Below are 25,547 nucleotides of genomic sequence, written 5' to 3' on the forward strand. Positions count from 1 at the left end.
GTTCCTCTCTCTCTTTTGTTGTATTTTAACTATTGTGTTTGAATTTACTTTGTTTTGCTTAATTGGGTGTAGCTTGACCAATCAAATTTTATATGGACGCAGCACCTCACATTTACCTTTAAAATATGAAAACGTTGGGGTCTAGACTATCTTAACATATTTTGAGGGATGTCTGGTCTGGTCCATAACACTTTCATATCATTGGTTCTAATGTGAGTGTATGAAAATTGATTGTTCTTTGACCCATTCTATGTTTGTTTCCAGCAGCTTCTGGAAAATATTCTCCTTTCTCCCACTGTTTTTCCTTCCTTCTTCCCTTTATTTCCCATTTGCCTTTTCTCTCTATTTCCCTTTCCCTCCTAGCAGGGCTCCTACCCCTGTCATGCTATTGGAAGTGGCCTATATTGAGAGAAGAAATTTCCATTATCACAAATGCAGAAGTCTAGGATAGCTATAAACATGGACACTCAAACCACATCCTGAAAATGCTAGCTGTCAACACCAAACTCATTGAGTTACATAAAGAATCTTTTTGCTCTTCTCCTCAATATGGGCCATGATATAGCAGCCCAAGCAAAATCATTCCCTTGGTACCAGATTGGAATGATAGCTCTTCTCTATGAACACGTTCTGCTCAATTGATGTTATCTTGACTTTAGAAGAAATTATATCTGAGTCTCTGCAGGCATGTTGCATGGGTCACAAAACATCAGACTTGGAAGGAAGACTGCAGCTACCTAGGTTGCCCTATAGGACTGTCCGATGGGAAGGGTTAAGCTTTTAAGCTTTAAGAAAACAGAAATTATTCATACAACTGGGGTAAGATTGATTAGTGATTCCATTGTCAAGATCAGGGAGCATTCAACATTAAAACTATTCACACAGTGAAATTAAAGATTGAAATTAAAAATTGATTTCCATTATTATCAGATGAGTGTCCAGCAACACACATCTTAAAAAGCCAACCTTTTATTCAGACTAAAGTAAGACAAAGATGTGGATGCTGGAGAGCTGCAAGTTTCTCCAGCAGTTTCTATCTTTTCAGACTGTTGATCACAAATGACCTGCACAACTATAGATTACTTGACCTTAAAGATACAATCCAGGATGACAACTAAATATTACAACAGTGGTTCAGTCTATCCATTAGCACATTTCCAGGAAATAAACTGATAAAAATTCAGCTGAAGTAGACATTGGCACATTTTCCATGCTGTGTTACATGTAAAATCACATTTAAAACAGGTCCAGCAGTAAAGGCAAGTTGAGCAGCAGTTTTAAAATGTCAAAATCCAGCAAAGCCAACAATAAAGCAAAACAAAGTCAAGAGTGTTGGCAGTCCTGACAGAGATTTCACTGAGCCCACTAAACTATTAGGGGGCCCCGACAAATCTCATTGGTACCTGATTGGAAGTCCATCCCCAAGGACAGAATATAACTAATAACTTGGGTTGTATCAAAATGTGTTTCTGTCACAGCACATCCACAACATTTTGTCTTTACAAATGAATTGCATTTTCCTAACTGCTACCTTTAACAATGTCACATTCCTATCATTTTCAAGGACATACTGTGCATCTTATTGAAGAAACTGTAATATTTGTTACAGTGAGTACAGAAACCAGTTGCAGTATTTCAGGGATTTGTTTTATAGTTTACTGTTGAAATCCTGCATGTTCATCAGCAATTTTATTGCACTGAATGTCCATTCCATCCAAATTATTTTTCATTCCCTCAACATTTCTAAATATTATGTTATAAGAGGAAGGCAACGAAATTCCGCTCTGCCGTACCAATTGTCTGGATTCTGCAGGTACTGTTCCAAAATGATGGCCATGACAAGAAAACACACACACATTTCCAGGACTCCAATATAATTCTAGCCCATCGGCCAATTATCTCCCTGGTTTTGAGACATCCATCTCTTTTGGGGTGATGGCCCCATCTCCAAGAGCTGCTAGTCAATTGGAGGACAGGCAGCGTTTCTGTCCCAGTAGCGTTTACCACTAACAGTGGCCACTTCCAGTACTGTGGCTGACTGACACCAACAATCATGGATGGGACCTGGAAATACAGGTAATTGGATTGAGCTTGAAGAGTAGGGGATGAGTGCCAATTTTGACCTAGCTGCTCCAGCCAGCACCCTCACTTAACCTCATGCAGCTGTACATACATTCAGCAGCAGGAAAGCACTTTCTCCTTAGCATTTCTTCACAGATGAAGATTTGAAGAAGGCTGTATTCATCAGTTGCAGGTCTGTTGATTGCTAGTTAGGCCTTTTTGTGACCAGCAAATTCTCCTACAATGTGGGCAAGTGAAAGCATCATTACTGCAAGTGACATTTGGATCTATCCTTCTCCTTGTTTTCTTTTCATGCTGTGTCTTCACTCAGTCTCATTGGTGTCTGTACCGTTGCTGATGTAGCAGGTCCAGGTATCATGATCTCACCACTGGGAGAGCTGATGTGGCACACATGCTTAGTGAGTCCTTGAAACATTTTGTAAGGGACTCCTCTGCTGCTGCATTTACCAGTGGTGGACTCTCCATACAAAGTAAGCTTGGACAGATGACAGCTGTTCATTCAGACAACATGATCCATCCTAAGCAGGAGGATAGCTTTGATGCTTGTGAAGATAGCGGTTTCCCGGGCTCCACATGTTTGTAATGGGGTCATTCCCGTGGATCTTGAGGCCACTGCAGAGGTAATGGTGAATGAATTGCTATATATGGTGTATGTAACGGTGGTAGAGAAGCCTTGATTTGGTGCCATACAGAGGGATAGTTAAGAATACAGCTTTCTACACTTTGATTTCCATCTATGCTCTGAGACTCCAGTTGCCTCACAGCTGTTTATACGGTTGGCTGAATGCATTGTTTACTTTTGAAAGCCTGTTGTCAACCTGCTTGCCTACAGTGGCATCAAACAAAATGACACTTCCCAAACAGAGAAATTGCTTCCAGCTTGATTCCCTCAGGGACAGTGTTTGGTGATCTGTATTCTTCTTGGGGTGCATGCTACTGTAGGACTTCAGTTTTGCTTTAAACTGGTTTTTTGTCTAAAGAGATGTGCCAGCATAGAAAACATGATAGCAGAAGTGGGTACTGCAGATGCTGGAGATTAGAGTGGTGCTAGGAAAGCACAGCAGGTCAGGCAGCATCCGAGGGGCAGGAAAATCGACGTCTCAGGCAAAGGCACTTCATCAGGAATCACTCTAATCTTGACGAGAAAACATGATGTCATACATGGCAGATTTAACTGACTGTAGAAGCACAATTAACAGTGAAAAGAAGTTCATGGATGAGTTTGTTTCTGTGAGGAAACCTGAGATTGAAAAGACTTGTATCAGTTCAGAACCATACGTCAATTCCCTCCTCAAGGTCTTCCACTGCCTGCTGCAGCATGATGCTGAAGAAGATGGTGAATAGGACTGGGGCCATCACAGATGCCCACTTCACACCACTGGAGATTCAGAAGGGACATGAGAGGTTGATATTGTGTTCAACTGTTCCATATCAGCATTCATGATATCGCATCAGTATGGCCAAGAACTTGGATGGGCATCCATGTCTTACAAAAATTTTCCAAAAGTCCATCTCTGCTCACGGTTGTGAATGCCTCGGTGAGGTCTACAGCCATAATGCTAGACTTTTATTTTGCTCAAGTGTTCATGGAGTTTACAGAGTTCATAGAGTTGTTCAGAGTTGAAGTTGGAGTTGTGTTGCTCATAGAGATGACTTTGTTTTTGACTTCAAGACCTCTGATCAGATCGCTTTCTCCTAGACAAGGGTTTCCATTCCTTTTTGGTCTGCAGAATGAGAAACAGATGGACCACAGGCAATACTGAAATAGACAAGCTGTTCACAGAGCAAGGAAGAGGAGTGAAGGGCTCTCTGCGGGATGTATCTATCTATTCACTTTCAGGACAACATAGGACTTCTTTTATAGGTTGTCTATTTAAATATATTAGAAGATATATTGAAAATGTAAAACATGAAAAGAATAGACGACCTGGCCTCTCGAGCCTTTCTGACTATTCAATGCAATCATGGCCTAGCTGCTGCCTCCACTTTACTTTCCCATTTGTTCCCCATATCCCTTTAATTCTCATATCCATATTCCTTAAAAAGATATCAATCCAGCCTTGGATATATTCAATGATGGAGAATGCAGAACCCTCGGGGACACAGAATTCCAAAGATTCATTCAGAAAGAAACTTCTCTTAGTCTCAGAGTGAGGGGTTGAGATAGAGTCCCCATCTTCTAGATTCCCAAGCCAAGGGAAACAACTTCTCGTGTCAATGCTGTAGAGCCCTAATGAATCTTGTATTTTCAATGAGATTTTTTTTTCAATCATCCAAACTCCAGAGAATACAGGAGAAAAATACTTTGCTATGAGGGACATTCTCTAACCTCAACCCTTCACTTTCCAACTCATCAGGAAAGCAGATAGTCTCTACAACAACTCTAATTGAAACCTTTTCAGTGATTTACATAGAATAGGGATTGCCTCTATTCCATATTTATAATATCAAGGAATTCATTAAATGGATTAGGGAATATTCTCTGTGGTCATCCTGGGTGACTTCAACTCCACCATTGGCCACAGGAGGTTCAGTTCTGGCTATTCCTTTGAAGGCCATCACAGTTTCCTTCACATGCTTGGAGGCCCACTAGTTACAAAAGCCTTTGGCAATATGCCACCTGCAAAAGAGAGAGAGAGAGTGTCAGTGAGTGTGGTGCAATGTATTTGAATGATGTATCTGCTTGAGTTGAATAGCTGGCAAACTGTGCAAATTGTGAGATATAGGTATGAGACTTGCAATGTGTGAGGTTGAGGTGAGACAATGGATGTTGGATATGAGTTGACCTGCAACATATTATCAACACATCACCAAGACTTTCCGCACACCTCCACTACTTGCCTTTTAAACAACCGCCAAACCTCAAACAGATCGTTGTTCGTAGCAAGCTGCCCAGCTCTCAAGGCAACTCCATACAACCCTGTCACAGTAGGCGCTGCAAGATGTGTCAGAGTATGGACATAGATACCACCATTACACGTGGGGACACCTCCCACCTTGTCCATGGCAGGTACTCATGTGACTCAGCCAACGTTGTCTATCTTATACATTGCAAGCAAGGATGCCCTGAGGCATGGTACATTGGGGAAACCGAGCAAAGGCTACGACAATGGATGAATAGGCACCGCAGAACAATCAACAGACAGGAGTGTTCCCTCCCAGTTGGGGAACACTTCAGTGGTCCAGGACATTCAGCCTCGGACCTTCGGGTGACCATCCTCCAAGGCGGAATTTGGGACAGGCAGCAGTGAAAAGTAGCCAAGCAGAGGCTGATAGCTAAGTTTGGTACCCATAGGGAGGGCCTCAACCGGGACCTTGGGTTCACGTCACCTTACAGGTGATCACCATTGCACTACACATGCACGCGCACACACCCACATGCACACATATATTTTGTGGGGTGAATTTGTACTTGTAGGGTTACATTGTACTTTGCTTAAAAACTGCATACATTCATGTAGAACTCTGAGCTCAAAAACTGCATGAATTCATTAGAATCAATCTAAACAGCATGGCATAGACAAGAGAACACAGGGGGCCAACACCTTCAACATGTTGTCTAGCTATCACCATTGTTAACAGCTAACCCGAGAATGCAACTTTTTAAAAAGAGGTTTTGTGATTTACACATGAAATAAGTATCATGGTATTCTAACAGATGAAAGGCTTAATAGACAATCAATTTTTCAATGTATAATTTCAGTTACATCACTGTAAATGTTTGCTATAAACTGTGTTAGGATTGAGCCCTTCACTACCACCTGATGAAGGAGCGACACTCCAGAAGTTAGTGTGCTTCCACTTAAACCTGTTGGACTATAACTTGGTGTTGTGTGATTTTTAACTTTGTACACCCCAGTCCAATACCGGCATCTCCAAATCAGGATATGAATTATGCTTGATAGTGAATGTTAGGTGAATGAATTGGGCAGTGTGTGAGCCTAGTGATTAATCGGAGGGAGTATGATATTCGAAGCTGCTTCCACTAACCTTGATCTTCATGTGAATTCATTAAACTTTTTCCCACTACATTCAAAGTCTCCGGGCTAGATTCCTTTCATTAACAGTGATATCTGTCTGTTCCCACTGTCTTCTCAATATCTGTTTAGAGGCCCTTTTGTGGATGTAAGAACTCTCTGCTAGTATCCATCTCCAACATAAAGAGGTTCAGTGTTGTATCAAAGAACCTTGGGACACATGCTATGCTCTACTGTACCATTTACGCAGTTCTGCTCAGAGTGTCTCTTCCAGCACCTGCAGTAGCCAGAATCCACATCCTTTTGAAAAGATGCCATTGAGCTTTAAGTAGTGCAGGCTTATTTTAAGTTATTACAATTGCGACAGTTATAATATTATGTTTTGAGACAGTGTCTCTATAATTTAGGGTAAAAACAGGGGGTCATGGACCAGTTCTGAAGTCTGCCAGAGAGGTAAGCTTGGATAGTTTAGTTATTGGAGATCAAAGAAAGGCTTGTGTTGTTTTAATGTAATGAAAGTACAAGGCATTTATGCTTGGGAACATTAGCAGCATCTCTGTGTTAACAATGTGGACTGAGTCTTCAAAATCCCAAAATCAGTGTTGAGAACATTGAGGTTGAAAACAGTTGTCTTGTAAGTTGTTAAATTGTTTCCAAGATTGAATATAGTTGAGGTCACAAGGATAATTAGTAAGCATTTCTCCCTAGATACAAAACCCCTGCGATTCACATTGACACAAAATGATGCAGAGGCAGCCAGCATAAAGATCAGGTCACAAGCTTTTTTAGAATATCACTGAATATCACAGGATGTTTTATTCTTTTTTTATCAGGAGATAGAGTGCAAGTAAAGAGACCAAAAATGTTCTCTAATTTTGTGCACATGAATGTGGGTGAGACCTTAAGTCTGGATTGAAAAAACTAACTTGGTGAGGAATTTAAATGAGACTGGAAGGGTCAAATTGCTTGGACCTGAAGGAGAGCCTCTGAACATTGAAAGACAATTCCTTGTGAAAGACAATTCTAAAATTACAAATTACTAGGCTGAGAAAAGAATTGAAAAGGAGGAAACCCTAGGAAAACATTGAATGTCTATATAAAGTGTAAATTATAGTTGTGAAGTGGGTTTTTTGTTTTAAGGAGCAGGTTATATTCCATTGTATAGTTTATTCATAAAATAGAATAGAATCTCTACATTCTGGAAACAGGCCCTTCGGCCCAACAAGTCCACACTTACCCTCCGAAAAGTAACCCACCTTGACCCATTCCCCTACCCTATTATCCCTATATTTACCCCTAACTAATGCACCTAACCTACACATCCCTGAACACTGAGCAATTTAGCATGGCCAATTCACCTAACCTGCACATCTTTGGATTGTGGGAGAAAATCGGACCACCTGGAGGAAACCAACGCATGTACTGGGAACACGTGCAAACTCCACACAGACAGTCACCCAAGAATGGAATTGAATCTGCATCTCCAGTACTAGGAGGCAGTAGGGCTAACCACTGAGCCAGCATGTTGCCTATAAAGATAATATTTAGTTACTACTGCTTTTAATCAGTCATTACGATAAATATCTTAAACAATGAAATATTGTTGTTTCAGTCTTTCAGTTATTAAATGAATCAATGAAAATTTGAACTTCATCGGTCTCTGCAGAATTGATAACAAAGTAACATTAGCTTTGCACATACCTAGTCATCTGCTGAGGCATGTAGTCTCCCAGCAATGCATTTAGCACTGATTTGTACCCTGCTGTCAACATGATGAGCTGTCGACAAAGTGTCAGCACTGCTGGCGTTGCCATTACCAGGTCATGCATTATGATATGCACATTTTTTCAGACCGTATTCAATACTTTTCCACTAAACATCTTATTTGAAACTAATTTGAATATTTTAATACTTGCACAATATTAATTCCTGCTTGTTCATTCTTCAGTTTAAATACTCCCATCACTCCTTTGAGAGACCAATAGCCATTGTGTTTAGCTCTAAATGCTATCCTCAGAAACCTATCAAACATGACTAGCTGTTTGGAGTTTTACGTGAGATAGAGTCATAGAGATGTACAGCATGGAAACAGACCCTTCAGTCCAACACGTCCAGGCCGACCAGATATCCCAACCCAATCTAGTCGCACCTGCCAGCACCTGGCCCATATCCCTCCAAACCCTTCATATTCATATACCCATTCAAATGCCTCTTCAATGTTGCAATTGTACCAGCCTCCACACTTCCTCTGGCAGCTCATTCCATACACGAACCAACCTCTGTGTGAAAAGGTTGCCCCTTAGTTCTCTTTTTATATCTTTCCCCTCTCACCCTAAACCTATGCTCATTAGTTCTGCACTCCCCCACCCCAGGGAAAAGACTTTGTCTATTTATCCTATCCATGCCCCTCATAGTTTTGTAAACCTCTATAAGGTCACCTCTCAGCCTCCGACGGTCCAGGGAAAACAGCCCCAGACTGTTCAGCCTCTCCCTGTAGTTCAAATCCTTTAACCCTGGCAACATCCTTGTAAATCTTTTCTGAACCCTTTCAAGTGACACAACATCTTTCCACTGGTCACAGGCCTCCAGTCTGAAAAACAGCCCTCCACCACCACCGTCTGTCTTCTACCTTTGAGCGATTTCTGTATCCAAATGGCTAGTTCTCCCTGTATTCCATGAGATCTAACCTTGCTAATCAGTCTCCCATGGGGAACCTTGTCCATCGCCTGACTGAAGTTCGTATAGATCACATCTACCGCTCTACCCTCATCAATCCTCTTTGTTACTTCAAAAAACTCAATCAAGTTTGTGAGACATGATTTCCCACGCACAAAACCATGTTGATTATCCCTAATCAGTCCTTTCCAAATACATGTACATCCTGTCCCTCAAGATTCCCTCCAACAACTTGCCCACTACCGACATCAGGCCCACTGGTCTCTAGTTCCCTGGCTTGTCCTTACCACCTTTTTTCAACAGTGGCACCACGTTAGCCAACCTCCAGTCTTCCGGCACCTCACCTGTGACAATCAATGATACAAATATCTCAGCAAGAGGCCCAGCAATCACTTCCCTAGCTTCCCACAGAGTTCACTGGTACACCTGATCAGGTCCTGGGGATTTATTCACCTTTGTGTTTCAAGACATCCAGCACTTTCTCCTCTGTAATATGGACAATTTTCAAGATGTCAACATCTATTTGCCTACAATCTATATCTTCCATCTCCTTTTCCACAGTAAATACTGATGCAAAATACTCATTTACTCCCCCATTTTCTGTGGCTCCACACAAAGGCCGCCTTGCTGATCTTTGAGGGCCCCTATTCTCTCCCTAGTTACCCTTTTGTCCTTGATGTATTTGTAAAAACCCATTGGATTCTCCTTAATTCTATTTGCCAAAGCTATCTCATGTCCTCTTTTTGCCCTCCAGATTTCCCTCTTAAGTGTACTCCTACTTCCTTTATATTCTTCCGAGTATTCACTCGATCTATCCTGTCTATACCTGATATATGCTTCCTCCTTTTTCTTAACCAAACTCTCAATTTCTTTAATCCTCCAGCATTCCCTATACCTACCAGTCATCCCTTTCACCCTGACAGGAATATACTTTCTCTGGATTCTCGTTATCTAATTTCTGAAGGCTTCCTATTTTCCAGCCGTCTCTTTACCTGGTAACATCTGCCCCCAATCAGCTTTTAAAAGTTGTTGCCTAATACGTCAAAATTGGCCTTTCTCCAATTTAGAACTTTAGCTTTTAGATCTGGTCTATCCTTTTCCATCACTATTTTAAATCTAATAGAATTATGGTCGCTGTCCCCAAAGTGCTCCCCCACTGACACCTCAGTCACCTGTCCTGTCTTATTTCCCAAGAGTAGGTCAAGTTTTGCACCTTCTCTGGTAGGTACATCCACATACTGAATCAGAAAATTTTCTTGTACACACTTAACAAATTCCCCTCCGTCTAAACCCTTAACACTATGGCAGTCCAGTCTGTTTGGAAAGTTAAAATCCCCTACCATAATCATCCTATTATTCTTACAGATAGCTGAGATCTCCTTACTAGTTTGTTTCTCAATTATCCTCTGACTATTAGGGGGTGTATAATACAATCCCGGTAAGGTGATTATCACTTTCTTATTTCTCAGTTCCACCCAAATAATTTCCCTAGATGTGTTTCCGGGAATACCCTCCCTCAACACAGCTGTAATGCTATCCCTTATCAAAAACACCACTCCCCCTCCTCTCTTGCCTCCCTTTCTATCCTTCCTGTAGCATTTGTATCCTGGAACATTAAGCTGCCAGTCCTGCCCATCCCTGAGCCATGTTTCTGTAATTGCTATGATATCCCAGTCCCATGTTCCTAACCATGCCCCGAGTTCATCTGCCTTCCCTATTGGGCCCCTTGCAGTGAAATAAATGCAGTTTAATTTATTGGTCCTACCTTGTCCCTGCCTGCCCTGACTGTTTGACTCACTTGTATCAGTCTCAGGTTGATCTCTTTCCTCACTATCTCTCCTGGTCCCAAGCAGCTCTAGCAAAGCTCCCTGCCAGTATATTAGTCCCCTTCCAATTTAGGTGCAATCTGTCCTTCTTGTACAGGTCACTTCTACACCAAATGAGATTCCAATGATCAAAAATGTGAGTCCTTCTCCCATACACTAGCTCCCCAGCCATGCATTCATCTGCTCTATCCTCCTATTCCTGCCCTCACTAGCTCGTAGCACCGGGAATATTTCCGATATTACTACACTCGAGGACCTCCTTTTTAAATTACTTTTTAAATCTCTGTAATCTCCCTTCAGAATCTCAAACTTTTCCCTTTCTATGTTGTTGATTCCAATGTGGGCAATGACCTCTTGCTGGCCCCTCTCTCCCTTGAGAACATTCTGCACCCTCCCCGAGACATCCTTGATCCTGGTACTAGAGAAGCAACACACCATTCTGATTTTTGACTGCTGGCCACAGAAACATCTGTCTGTACCTCAGACTAGAGAGTCCCCTAACACAATCAATCTCTTGGAACCCGACGTACCCCTCATTGCATCAGAGCCAGTCTCAATACCAGAGACTTGGCTGTTCGTGCTACGTTCCCCTGAGAATCTATCACCGCCCAACATTTTCCAAAACCGCATACTTGTTTGAAATGGAGATAGCACAAAAGACTCCTGCACTACCTGCCTCCACTCTTACTTTCCTGGAGTTAACCCATCTATGTGACTGTATCTGAGAGATTGCCCCCTTCCTATAACTGCCATCCATCACATACTGTTGCTGTTGCAAATTCCTCATTGCCTCTATCTCTCCAACCAATCCATTTGATCTGATAGGATTCACAACCAACAGCATTTATTGCAGATATAATCTGTAGTAACCTGTAAGCTCTCTTTAAACTCCCACATCTGACCAAGTCGCAACTTTATTTGAAGACAACAAAGATTAAGAATTAAATTTTACACTTTTAACAATACGGATTGCTAATTATCTGATTCTTTAGAAAGTTAAAATACTCCCCAGATACTCCTAACTTTGCTGGGCTGATGAACTTCGCTGGGCTGATGAATCTCCCACTCCACCAAGGACATATAGGTCCTGGGCCTCCTTCACCACCACCCTAACCACCCGATGCCTGGAGGAACAATGCCTTCTCCTCCGCCTCGGGATTCTTCAATCCCACGACATCATTTCCTCATTTCCCTTCCTCCCACCTTATCCTGGTTCTAACCTTCCAGCTCGGCACCGCCCTCAGAACTGTCCATCTTCCTTCCCACCTATCCACTCCACCTACCTCTCTGACCATTGCCCCCACCTTCATCCACCTATCACACTCTCTATCACACTCTCAGCCACCTTACCCCCAGCCCCACCCCCTCCCATTTATCCTCCACCCCCTTGGCTCACAAGCCTCATTCCCAATGAAGGATTAATGCCCGAAACATCGATTTTCCTGGTCCACGGATGCTGCCTGACCTACTGTGCTTTTCCAGCACCACACTCTCGACTCTGATCTGCAGTCCTCACTTTCTCCCTGATGAATTGTTCAGTCTGTTCCTCCCACACACTCTCAATCTGACATGGTTCTGAGTAGGACTATAAATGCTCATTTCTATTCCTTTCAAAAGTCTGGTGGCTTTTTAAATGCATTATTTACCCTATTTTTAAAATTGGATTTTCTTTTTAAAGCAGGCACTGTTCGTGGCCGAGGTAGAGGGGCAGCTGGCAACAGAGCAGCAGGACCTCGAGGATCGTACCTGGGTGGATATTCAGCAGGCAGAGGTATTTACAGCAGATATCATGAAGGGAAGGCCAAGCAACAGGACAAAGCGTATGAACTGATACCCAGCTTAGATCTGGCTACAGTCAGTCCAGTCGCTATGAAACCTGGTGCAGGTTAGTAAAGGAAATGTTTTGCTAAACATTTGCCTTAACAGCTAGGGAAAAACATAGAAGAAAATAGAAATGCAAAGGTGATGTTGTAGAGTTCTTCCTGAAACCCCTACAGGATTTTGAAATATTCCTGTAGGATGTAAAATAATTCCAATAAACACAATGAAAAATCTGGAATTTTGAGTTGCTGCTAAAGTCAGGAGGGAGTTTGTAATTAAAACCAGATCTAGTCAGCTTTGAATAAAGCTTCATTACATATTGTAATGAACAAGCCAATAGATTTATAATGAACTTCAGCAACAAATGAAGAATACAAATTGATAACATGATTGCAATTTTAATGTTGGTGCAATTTGGAGTTGGACTGGTGAATTCCAAAAACTTGGATCACCCTCATTAGAGAAGCATGGTACCAAGTCTTGATGTTTGGATGAATTGGTCCAGTCTTGTTAGTACTGTTTTTAATTCCTGCTGAAATCCAGCAGGAAGCACTGGCTGGTCAGAAAGAGTTTTGACATCAGAGTGCTGTTGCCATGAGCCTTAAAGAATGGTTCATGGCAGTCAATTGGCTAGGAATGGGGTTGGCTGGAGTGGGGCCGGAAGGGCAAGGAGTGCCTGTTCCTCTTGGATCACAGGTACACAGAATAAAATGAAATTAATGTAACTATTTACTCCTCATTTGACCATGGCTTCACTGACCAGCAGATGTACTGAGCAAGGAATTTCATATTAAATTTGCAATACAACCTGATGATTCTGTCAGATATTGGTCTGTATATATAAAGAAGACTCACGTTGCATTGGGAGAGTGTCCATATGGCCTACTCCCATGAACAGGTTAAAATTATAAACTGCAGGAAAGCAATGGTATTGGCAAGTTTAAGTCACAGAGTAGCCATTCTAATCACGTACTTTACCCCCAAACCCTGGTTGCACAGGCTGTATATAACTATTGCGACTTAACTTGACTCTTTCCTCTAAGTCATGACTCTTTCATGTTTAACTGCTTCCTTTCCTTTTCAATCCTACATTAGCCTGTATTATACTATGGCAGACAGGACCTTATTTACTTGCCCCATTTCATTTCACTTGGTTGGCCTTGACTAAAATCACTTCTCTTCAGGTTAAAACAGTATGTAACTGCAAGCAACTTAAACTATCAAAAAGTTCCCATGTAATCCCTTGAGAAACTGTACAGATTTTAATGATGGTGACAATCTACAAAGGTGGGGTGAAAATTCGATGGTTATGAATCATGATGTCAATAGAAAGGGAGTATAATTGGTGGCTGATCCAGTTCAATCCCCACCTGAACTGAATTTTACCTCCCAAAATGTTTGTAATGTTTTTACTGGCTTACCAGCCTGTTAAAGGTTTTGTAGCATTCTTTTAAAGTAATATATGTATGTTTAAGAAACAGAAAGGTCTGGAGGAAATCATAACTGGGTTTAAGATGTTAACTGAGTGCAGGGATCTTACCAGGCTGTGAACAATGTGAGCTATTATGTGGTGAGTGGCAGAATCAGGTGAGATCTTCAGCGATGCCTGTCTTGATGTTGAGATCATCTCACTGCATCTTATTCACTTTTTTCTCAAATAGCTTGTTCACAGACCAACCTGTAATAAGTTGCAATCTAACCAAACTCTCAATATAAACAAGCCATCCAGCAAACTCAGCTTGGAAACAAGAGCAGGTTCTTGGTGATATCAACTCGCCACTTGTTTCAAAAGAACTCTATCTTTCTCCCTGGGCAAAGTGCAAAGCAGGGTAGGATCTATTAGCATCAATCAACACATACATACCTGTCCACATGGACAATGGACATGGACTCCATTTTCAGGAAGTCGCCATCATCATCCTGGTACACCCTATTGCACTTGCACTGCATCCTACAAGAGCAGGCAGGTCTAGCACACCAGCAACCAGCAGTGTCTGACTGCATTGTATACAGGTGCCACAGAGACAGGAATCCATCGCACCTAATGATCACCCTGTTTACCAAGACTAGCACGTGTACGCCTTGCCTTGCCTGCCAAGCCTTGCAGTGGCAATTGGTGCAGTCACACAACCAGGTGGGTGGCTGTGCTGTGAAGCAGTCTTCAGTCAATGCCGTGTACCATGCCTTATGTCACCTAGCACCAAGTGGTCTCAGTGTTTGCACCAAACACACAGCTCTGTGGTAAGCAATGGGACTTGTCTGAAAGTCTGAGGGGAATAGTCCATAGGGAGCTCCATGGGAGCACTGGTCAATCAGGGTTTCCAACATGTTAATCAAGGACTCCCATACCAGTCCCAGACTTCAGGCATGAGCACATATCCAATCATGGTGGCATTGCTGAGGACTCTGTGCCTCGGAGTGGGCCACAGTCAGTCCTTCATCCGCATAGGCACCTGTCCTCGGGGTAGGAGAGGACTGTTTGCGCACCAGCCAGTGGTGAAGGATCATGCTGGCAGCTCCGGTCACTCTGCCGACAAAAATTAATGGGGTGTGTGAAGGTATCCTGGGAAGGGTGGGGGTGATAAGTAGATGGGTGTAGATGTATGTGCATAGTTTGGGTAGTGAATGAGGGAAATATAAATTCTGCTGAAATCAGTAGATGTCCCAAAGGCGCATAGAAAATGCAGGGGGTTACTTAAAATACAAAATGAAGAGGGCAATGTGTGGACTTAAAAAATCATAAGCGAGTAACATATAAGTATATTTTGGGAATGAGGATAATCAGAGAAACAGTAGGCTCATTAGGTACCAAAGTGGCAAACTGATTGGAGCTGGAAGACATAGCTGAGGTTTTAAATGAGTGCATTTCATCTATATTCATGATAGAGATGGACATTGTAGATATAGAAATCAGAGCCAGGTGTTGTGATATAATTGAACAAATTAGCAGTGCGAGGGAATAGGGATTAGCAGCTGTTTCAGTCAGCTTGAAAGTCAATAAATCTCCAGGCCCAGGTGAGACGGGGAAACAAGGGGAAAGATATCAAGGGCTTGGCCATTATCTTTCAAGTCTTCTCTGGTCACAGGACAGGTGCTAGAGGAATGGAGGACAGCTAATTATTCAAAAAGGGTAGTGCAGAAAAACTCGGAAACTACAGGTCAGTGAGTCTCACATCAGTGGTAGAGAAACCATAGGGAAAAGTTCTGAGGTACAGACTAAATCTCCACCTGGAGAAGCAAGGATTAATCAAGTTTGGTTAGCATGGCTTTATAAGGGGGAGATTGTGTCTAACAAATTTGATTGAATTTTTCAAGGAGTTGACTAGGTGTGTAGATGAAGGTAGTGCAGTTGATGTAGTCTACATGGATGTAGGTAAGGCTTTTGACAAGATCTGACATGGCAGACTGTTTAAGAAGCCAAAAGACCAAGGCAAATTCGATCCAAAAGTGACTTAGTGACAGGAATTAAAGGATAATGGTTAAAGAGTGTTTTTGTGACTGAGAGCTGTGTGTGTGGGGGAGGGGGCAATAGTGTGGGTGGTGGGAGTGCTGTATCACTGGGTTTGATGTTGGGTCTCTTGCTGTTTACAATGTACATTGAGGAACTAGACATGAATGTAGGAGGTATGATCTGTAAGTATCTGCAGGATTAAGAGCTATATGGGATACTTGCCTTTATTGGTCAAGGCATTGAACATGAGAGCAAGGAGTTAATGATGAAGATGTGTGCAATGATGTTAGCTGGGTTACCTCTAGGTTACTGTGTGCAGTTCCAATCACCAAACTATATGAAGGACATGATTGCACTACAGAGAGTGCAAAGGAGACTCACAAGGATGTTACCTGGACTGGAGTGATTCAGCTATGAAGGGAGGTTAGTTAGGCTGCCGTTGTTTTCCGTAGAACAGAAAAAGTCCTGAGAGGGGACCTGATTGAGGTGTATAAAGTTCTGAAGGTCATAGACAGGGCAGATAGGGAGAAACTTTTTTCTCCTCAGCAGAGGAATCATCTAGTTTGAAGGTAATGTGCAGAGGGTTTAGAGAGAATTTGAGGAAAACAAATTCACTCAGAAGATTGGGTATATCTAGAATTCATTCCCTATGATGGTGGTAGAGACAGAAACTCTCAACACTTCAGTGCTCTTTAGACGAGCACTTGAAACATCATGGCATACAAGGCTATGGGGCATCTGCTGAAAAATGTGATTTCCATACTATAAGAGCACCATAATTCTGTTTATTTCCAGTAGCCCCTGATAGTGCAGCCTCCAGCCTGTCCATTGAGGCAGGTAGACAGTCGCAGGACTAGCTGCGCTGCTGCAGCAGCAATGCAGTGACACACAATGCATTGATGCGGCTTTACTGCATTGAAGGCCAGTGCCTTCTGCTACTTGCTTTTGCTGCTGCATCTCCTCCCAGTCGATACAATGTCCATCATTGTCAAGACTACGGGGTCTCCCGGGGGCTAAGCAGGTGCTTGGTCTCCACAGTTCTCTGACTGCCAATGGCCCAGGGCATTTCTCCTCCCACCACTCCCTTCTGTAGAACTGTATGGCACTAACCCTGACAGGGCAGAGAAGATCATTGACCTCGTTCCCATGCTGTTGTTCCGTCCTCCTCACCCTGGAGAGGGCTCTGACCTGGCTGTCAATGTCCAACCAGAGGAGGTTAGTGCTAGATACCTTAAAACATATCAAGGTGAATAAATCCCGAGGACCTGATCAGGTGTACCTTAGAACTCTGTGAGAAGCTATGCAAGTGATTGCTGGACCCTTTGCTGAGATATTTGGTAGCCACAAGTGAGGTGCCGGAAGATGGAAGTTGGCTAACATGGTGCCACTGTTTAAGAAAGGTAGTACGGAAAAGCCAGGGAACTATAGACCAGTGAGCCTGACATTGGTGGTGGGCATGTTGTTGGAGGGAATCCTGAGGGACAGATTTACATGTATATGAAAAAGCAATAACTGATTAGTGATAAGTCAACATGGCTTTGTGCATGGGAAACAATGTCTCACTAATTTGAAGTTTTTTTGAAATAGCAAGGAGGATTGCGGGCAGAGGGGTGGATGTGATCTATTTCGATTTCAGTAAAGCAAACAACAAGCTTCCTTACGGTAGACTGGTTAGCAAGGTTAGATCTCAGAATAGAGGGAGAACTAGCCATTTGGATACAGAACTGGCTCGAAGGTAGAAGACGCAGGGTGTTAGTGGAGGGTTGCTTTTCAGACTGGAGGCCTGTGACCAGCAGTGTGCCACAAGGATCGGAGCTGTGCCCACTGCTTTTCATCATTTATATACATGATTTGGATGTGAACATAGGAAGTATGGTTAGTAAGTTTGCAGATGACGTCAAAGTTGGTGGTATAGTGGACAATGAAGAAGGTTACCTCAGAGTACAATGGGATCTTGATCAGATGGGTCAATTGGCTGAGGAGTGGCAGCTGGAGTTTAATTTAAATAAACGTGAGGTGCAGAAGTTTGGAAAGGTAAATCAGCACAGGATTTATACACTTAGTGGAAATATCCTGGAAGGTTTGCTGAACAAAGAGACCTTGGAATGCAGGTTCATAGTTCCTTGAAAGTGGAGTCGCTGGTAGATAGGATAGTGAAGAAGACATTTGGCATTCTTGCCTTTATTGGGAAGTGCTTTGAGTACAGGAGTTGGGAGGCCATGTTTCAGCTGTACAGGACATTAGTTAGGCCACAATTAGAATACTGTGTGCAATCCTAGTCACTCTGCTAAAAGAAGGATGTTGTGAAAATTGCAAAGGTTGAGAAAAGATTTACAATGATATTGCCAGGGTCGAAGAGTTGAGCTATGGGGAGAGGCTGAATAGACTGGGACTGTTTTTCCTGAAGCGATGGAGGCTGAGGGGGTGACCTTTTATAGAGGTTTGTAAAATCACGATGGGCATGGATAGGCTAAATAGACAAGGTCTTTTCCCCAAGGTGGGTGAGTCCAAAACTAGAGAATATAGGTTTAAGATGAGATGGGAATGATTTAAAAGGGACCTAAGGGGCAATGTTTTTACACAGAACGTGTTGTGAGCATGGAATGAGCTGCCAGAGAAAGTGGTGGAGGCTGGTACAATAACAAAATTTAAAAAGCATTTGAATGGGTATAGGAATAGGAAGGGTTTAGAGGGATATGGGCCAAATGCTGGCAAATGGGACTAGATTTATTTAGGATAACTGTTCGGCATGGACGTGTTGGACTGAAGGATCAGTTTACATGCTGCATATTTCTATGACTCTATGACCATACTGGCATGCTATGGTGACATGGGCTCCTCTGCCAGTCGTCCAGGAGGAGGACTCCTCTCCAACTCTCCATCCACAAGGACCTCCAGGTCCCTCTCTGAGAAGCGTGGTGCCAGCTCTTCACTCCTTCCACAGCTGAGCAACGCAGCTTCCACATTGCAGTTCTCCTACAGGTCCCAGGGGGTTTTGGGAGATAGTGCAGCTGCAAGAAATGCTTGTCACAACCCATCACTCAACGGAGATCCTCCTTAAGACCATTGTCAGGTTTCTACTTTGTTTTCTTCTTTAATAAACTCTCTAAAGCACATCTCTTTGTTCAAGCTGTTGATTATTTGGTAGATTATCTGCTTTATATTTCAAGGCCATATTTTGTTTTATAATGTGACTGAGAGGCAACTCAAACTGTTTTATAATGTGGTATAGACATAATATAATTCAAATTTATAAACTTGTGATTAAAACTTATTAATTAGTACTTTTATCTGATTGCAGTAGCCATCCCTTCCATTGGAACTCAGTACCAGGTGTTTCAGGCGGCTCCAGGCACTAAACTAATGGAAGATAGCAAAATGCATCCTATGGAGCATGTTCTAAATCCTATTGCTGTGCAAACTGATCCAAATGGAACAGCGATCATACCATCAGTTTCCACTCCTCCACCTTTCCAGGTTAAAAACTTGTATTTTCCTAAAGCACAATATATTCATTATTTTTCTCTACAGCTTTCTGTGATTAACCTTCCTTCCTTGTTTAGTTTAAGCCCAGCTTAAAATTGAGCCAGCCAAGCAAGGAAAATGTTTCATTTGAGGAATGATAGGAATGATTGTCACCTTGTGCTGAAGATGGGAAATTCTCATGTCAGAGTCCTTCCTTCGTACTCCTATCCATTGACTCCTAGAGCAGAATACAAATACAAGAAGATAGTAATCTGGTCGAAATATCACTGACTCTGAACCAGAAACCTACCAAATCTCTCCACAGCAACTGGTGGAATTTTAAATTCTACCAATAAACTCTTGACTTGAAAGCTAGACTCTGTAGCCTGGGCTCCTTTGCTCCTGGGGCATTGGAGGCTGAGGGGTGACCTTATAGAGAATTAGAAAATCTTGAGGGGCATGGATAGCCAAGGTCTTACTCCTAGGATGGGGGAGTAGAGATCACAGCTTTAAGGTGAGAGGGGTAAGAGTTAAAAAGTACCTGAGGGATAACTTATATGGAATGAGCTGCCAGAAGGAATGGTGGAGGTGTGTACAATTACAACATTTAAAAGGTACCTGGATGGGTACGTGAATAGGAAGAGTTTAGAGGGATATGACCCAAATTGGACCAGGTCAGATGGGTCGGTGTGGATGAGTTGGACCAAAGGGTCTGTTTATGTGCTCCTGATGAAGGGCTTATGCTCGAAACGTCGAATTCTCTATTCCTGAGATGCTGCCTAACCTGCTGTGCTTTGACCAGCAACACATTTGCAGCTGTGATCTCCAGCATCTGCAGACCTCATTTTTTACTGTATGACTCTGTGACTCTTATGACTCTATAATAGTGACTGTGAAACCTAACTGGCTTATTATTGCCCTTTATGAAAGAAAATCTTCTGCCCTTACCTAGTTGAACCTTCATGTCACCCTTGACCCATAGGTATGTGGTTGACCCTTAACTGGCCCCTGAAATGGCCTCCTTCAGCTTAAGGCCAAATAAGGATAGGCAATGCACTCTGGCCTTAACAATGGCACCCACGTGAAAGAATGATTTTAAAATTGTAGTATACTTGTTCTGTGAGTGAAGCAATGAGCTTGCTTGGAATCCACAGATGCAGGAATATAGGTGGCCTGACCATTTTATCAATTCCTGATTTCAGTATTTCATTTTTAAATTGCTGTTTATAATGTTTTTTTAAAAAATTGCAATGCTGTAACATGTTTTGTTTCTTTGTAGACTCGGCCAATAACTCCAGTATATGCAATGGCCTCCAATATACAACGAATTCCCACAGCTGGATTCTATGGGGCAAGTTATGTTCCAATTGCAGCTCCTGCTTCTGCTGCCACTGTGGCAACACTGCAGAAGAATGCAGCCACCGCTGCTGCTGTGGCAGCCTATGGAGGATATGCCGGCTACATACCACAGGCATTTCCAGCAGCAACTTTTCAAGTCCCTCTACATGATTTCTACCAAACTTATTAGGATATTCTAACAAAGACTTTATCATAGTGAAGGAATACACTGGTATTTATGAAGAAAACAAAACATAGTTTGACGTGAAAGAATTTTTTTTAGGACTTCAGCAATCTTCACACCAAAAGCTATGTGAAGGAGAGGCAAATGTTTTAGAAATTGCTATTTTGTTAGTATATTTTGAAATGCATATTTTAAGAGTTTTAAGGGTTAATAACCTTTATAGTAGAAACAATTCCATGCATTTTTGTTGTGGAAACATTTTTTCTAAATGCCTTACTTTTAACAGATGCTAAAAATCTTTGTCCATAAGGTTTGAACATTTTGAATGTGGACGTCTAGAAACTAGAAAAATGAGTAGATTTTGACATGTTAATACTATGAAGGGTTCATGTGACTTATTCACTCCAGTTACCTAGCCTATTGGTGCCTTCAAGAAAGAAAATCAGCCTTAACTGGATTACAATAAATGTAAATAATACTACTCAGCATTTAACCCATTACTGTATAACCAAACCTAGGCCTGTAGTTTGTTAACCAGTTACCAAGATTTGTATATGATACTGGAAAGACATGCCCATACAAATTGTTTCTCTGTCGGGGAATAGTCCAGAACTGCAATGCAAAAGAATTGTACTGTCGACTACAAGACTTGAACTTGACTTCTAGTTTATTAATTTACCTAATTTGGCTACTTATTGAGGCTGAATATCATCATCTTCAAACCAGCTGATTGTAGTATTGACCTTGATTGGACTGTTTTAACTATTCATGGTTGGCACCACAGACTGAGGAAGAAAGTATACGTGGGTTTATCTCTTGGGTTAGGATACTGATATAGTTGAAAAAGGAAGGAAAAGCAAGGGAAAGAATGAACCATGGCAGCATTATACAGTCTCTTGAGGGTAAGTTATTATCACTTAAAAAACACAAGGGGACTGAAATATAAAGGACATTAAGTATGACATTAAATAGAAGATTAACCTTCAGTGGCACGTTAAACATGTAGAGTAAGTTGCCTTTGCAATGCTCTTTATTTTCTCTGTTCTGCTTTAAGTTCAGCCATATGCTGGATTTTTGAACAAGGACCAAAGCAGGCCTTGTTGGCATGAAGTGCTATATTAATAACTTTTATCATGTTAAAGAAAATTCCTAGATGATTTGAGGTGGTAATGTAGTTTGGGTAGTAGTGATGTTATATTTTGGTTCTATGTAACAGATTAGTTTGTGTGTGTATATATATTATGTTTTAATATAAGTTTTATGAGCACATGGCTTCTATGGTGCAGCAGCATAAAAGTGGTTTACCACAGAATTTTATCAATTTCTTTAAATGCTGTTGAAGAAAAAGAAGAATCTTTTATTATAGTAGGAAGTAAATATATTGCAGCAGTGTTTCAATGGCCTGTTTAAAGGCTTTTGAAAGAAAAGTCAATTCTAAGTAGTGTCGTGATACTCAGTAAAACCTGCATAATGTGACCCCATTGCTTTGGACTGACTAAAAGCAACTGCTGAAGACAGCCTGATATCCAGTTGAGCTCCATTCATTATTTAACCTGGATAAAATGATTGAAATTGCTGTGGATTAATATGGGGTTTTAATTAACAGCTCTGGCCATTTTACTCTTAACACTTGCTACTGTTTTTAGAATAGAAATTCCCACATTGTACTACTTGCATGTAAATGATAAAATACCACAAACACTAATGATAACTGGCTAAGGCACCATTTTGTACACCAACTAAAAATTGATGGATTTTTAACATTTTGCTTTTGTGTTTGATGGGATGCTAGAATATCCCATTTACAGTATGATAACATTAGAAAGGCAGCTGCTCCCTATGTCAGTATTGCCTTTATTACTCAGCTCTGGTAACCCAGAGAACTAATGCAACAAACTAGTTTGCTTCTTGATTAAAATCTAATGAGGCACATTCAATTTTTATGCACATTCTAAATATCCAGGCAGCATACTTTTTTCCTGTTCATCTTTTTGCGAGTCTCACTGTTTTGTTTTTTGTTGTCATACTCAGAATCTCACCAGAATATCCAGTTATCACTGATTCTTTTAAACTGTGCAATGTATCACAACACTGAGTAGAACTTCCAGACCTGGCCGAGGTCAGGACAAGACATAGAGGGCACAAAGATACAGAGCTCTGGTCAAATGCTGGTTTCCCAGCACAAATTTACCTTTTGGGAGGTGGGTTTGGGGCATGCCATGATATGGGAAACCAGTTACGCTCATTAAAGTGTTAGGGATGTATTGGAGACCAACTGGAAAGTTGCAATTCCTGGATTGGTGGGGACAGTTCAGCTGTTTGGTGGTGGGGCCCAGCAGCAGACCACAGTCTGTTCCCTCCAAACAGATCACCAGGCCCTTTCTACCTGCCTGGGTAAGGGTGCAGACAAAGATCACTCTGCAGAAGGATTCCATCTCCACTCTAATGGCTGCTTTACACAAAATATTTAAAGTAATTGATACTGTGAGGTCACCAATATTGAAGCACCCTTTCAGTTATTTGCTCTTAATTACAGACACTGCTTCTCTGAAGCTGAGGGCCTCTGATTGACCTTCCAAACCTTAATTGGATGGGAAATGTGTCTCCATTCTAATTGAGAGGATACCCCGATCAAAATCCCAAAGTACGGTGGATTCCCTTGGGACTTCGGGTTTCTGTCCCAAAAGTGAAAATGCAGCCCGATTTCCTCCACTTGACTTTTTTTTTTAAAAGATGTATACAATTCATTAGAAATGACCCAAATACAGGAGTTCTGATTGTCAGAAACATGCTTCCTATACCTACTGGAGTATTAGAGCTGGGAAGCACCAACAAAGAATGGTGCATGGACTTTACTTCCAGCTGCACTAATAGGAGGACAGTAAACTCGCTTCAAATGCAACAAAAACTGTAGTTATTGAAACTAGACTTGGATCACAAAATCCAGTCATAGTTTGTCTTAGATATGCAGGAAACAGCAACACTCCCACTGTAAAGAAAGCACTCCCTTTACCCAGTGATTTCATTCAATAATGCTTTTGAACACCTGCAGATACCAATGGATACCTGAGCAAATTGTTCCTTTTAGTGGATTTGTGTGCCTACAATTCAGAAAAATAAATCTTTTAAAATTATTAAGGCATTACTCAGTATTGGTTTTTAAAAAATAATTTTATTGGCTAACCTTTCTTTCTGTTCCCAGACTTTCCATTTTGGATTCAATTTCCAACCTTCGAGAAAATTCCATGCATTTCACTTTGCACACTTTTAAAAAAAATAATGATTTATTTGGTTTTCAACAAAATGGATACGCTGCTAGAAAATGCTAAAGTAACCCTTTCTTGAATTAAAACAACTTAGTTCCTTTATACAAATAGGGTATCAACTGTACTTTTTGCTTATATATATATATACCTTTTATTAACATACAAAGTATCCAGGGTAACACCACTAGTTCGAGCAAGAAAGAGTTTTCCTAAAGTATATTTTTAGATATTTTATTATCTTATGAAGAGAGTGGGGAATGGTGAGATTTTGAGATGTCTTTTATTCCAAAATACTTTTATTTGGCTACTGAGTTTGGCTTCTCTGTATAGGCTTTCGTAGCCCAGTTAAGTAAAAAAGAATGTAGATCTATTTAAATAAAATATTATTTAACTTGCAAGACACATTCTAGGACAGTTAGAAGTGGGGAAGTTCTTTGGGAAAAAAAAGGGTTTCGAGTCACTTTGTGTCACATAGTGCAAAGGTCTAATGTATTTTTATTTGCTTCTTTTTGTATGAAGAAGGCCAAAGTATGATTGATTGTCTGATATTGAGAGAGGCCTGTAAAAGCATGTCAGTTAAGATCCAAACTTGTGCTATTCTATAGCAGACAGCATTGTTTTGTATTTTAACTCAATGTTGGTATAGGGCATATAAAAGAACAAGATGTGCATGGACAGACTTTTTAAACTAGTGTGCCTTATTAACAACAAATGCATTACCATCAGGTGTTTGAACTCCTCAGCCAAATATTTTCTATTTTTCTTGTGTTTTAAAAGCTTGAGTTTATTCTTTTGTTGCTTTTATATTCTAAAGCAGTAGTCAATAAAGCATTATGAAACCCATTTGTCTGGTTGTGTTGTATTCGAAATGTTCGCAATTAAATATTTCTCAATTTGTGTTCAGTATTTTCAGGCAATGAACAGCATTTGATAGTTGTATGGTGCTCTTAAGGGAATGGAGAGATAATACACTATAGTAATAAGTGAGATTAAAATTCCTGAGGTATTACCAAAGTAACAACATAGCCTCCATACAATCAAAACTATGATAGCAGTTTGTTCTAATTATATGAACTATGAAATTAACCGTATAATCCAAATTTCCATTGTTCAAAAAAAAGCAATTATCTGGGGATTTAACTGAAGTGCCAGTGTGATACTTATCATAGTTTTCATAATAATTCAAATTTGTATCACATTCAGTGGTGCTAAAAATGCAGCAGTTACACTGGGATCACCCTCAGCTGACACCCCTGCCACTGATGTTGTGGGAATTATAAATGGCAATTCGCTGGTGCCTGCATGACATGAGAGCTGTCAATCATTGTGTTTAGAGCACAGACAGAAGAGGCTCATCCTCCCAGAAGTAATTCATTGAGTTTTAATATATTCATTTCCTACCAATCCTTGAGGAATCAGCCAGCATCTTGGCCTGGACTCTCAAAGTAAATCCCACACTAT

At 41.3% G+C, this 25,547-nt stretch overlaps 1 protein-coding gene across 6 annotated transcripts in view; it reads left to right on the forward strand.

Annotated features, from left to right (window-relative positions):
- rbm47 (RNA binding motif protein 47) overlaps window positions 1–24,929 on the forward strand; it is a 252,859-nt gene extending 227,930 nt beyond the window's left edge. For 5 of the 6 annotated variants that reach the window (XM_060824626.1, XM_060824617.1, XM_060824645.1 and 2 more), the window contains 3 exons: window positions 12,240–12,446; window positions 19,135–19,310; window positions 20,578–24,929. In XM_060824626.1, the coding sequence (XP_060680609.1) occupies window positions 12,240–12,446; window positions 19,135–19,310; window positions 20,578–20,826 (632 nt within the window). In that variant the 3' untranslated portion in view covers window positions 20,827–24,929. The remainder of the gene's footprint in view (window positions 1–12,239; window positions 12,447–19,134; window positions 19,311–20,577) is intronic. The other variant, XM_060824664.1, reaches the window with a different exon arrangement.
- The last annotated feature ends 618 nt before the right edge of the window (window positions 24,930–25,547 follow it).

Source organism: Hemiscyllium ocellatum, chromosome 1 (assembly GCF_020745735.1).
Source record: "Hemiscyllium ocellatum isolate sHemOce1 chromosome 1, sHemOce1.pat.X.cur, whole genome shotgun sequence".
NCBI classification, from domain to species: domain Eukaryota; kingdom Metazoa; phylum Chordata; class Chondrichthyes; order Orectolobiformes; family Hemiscylliidae; genus Hemiscyllium; species Hemiscyllium ocellatum.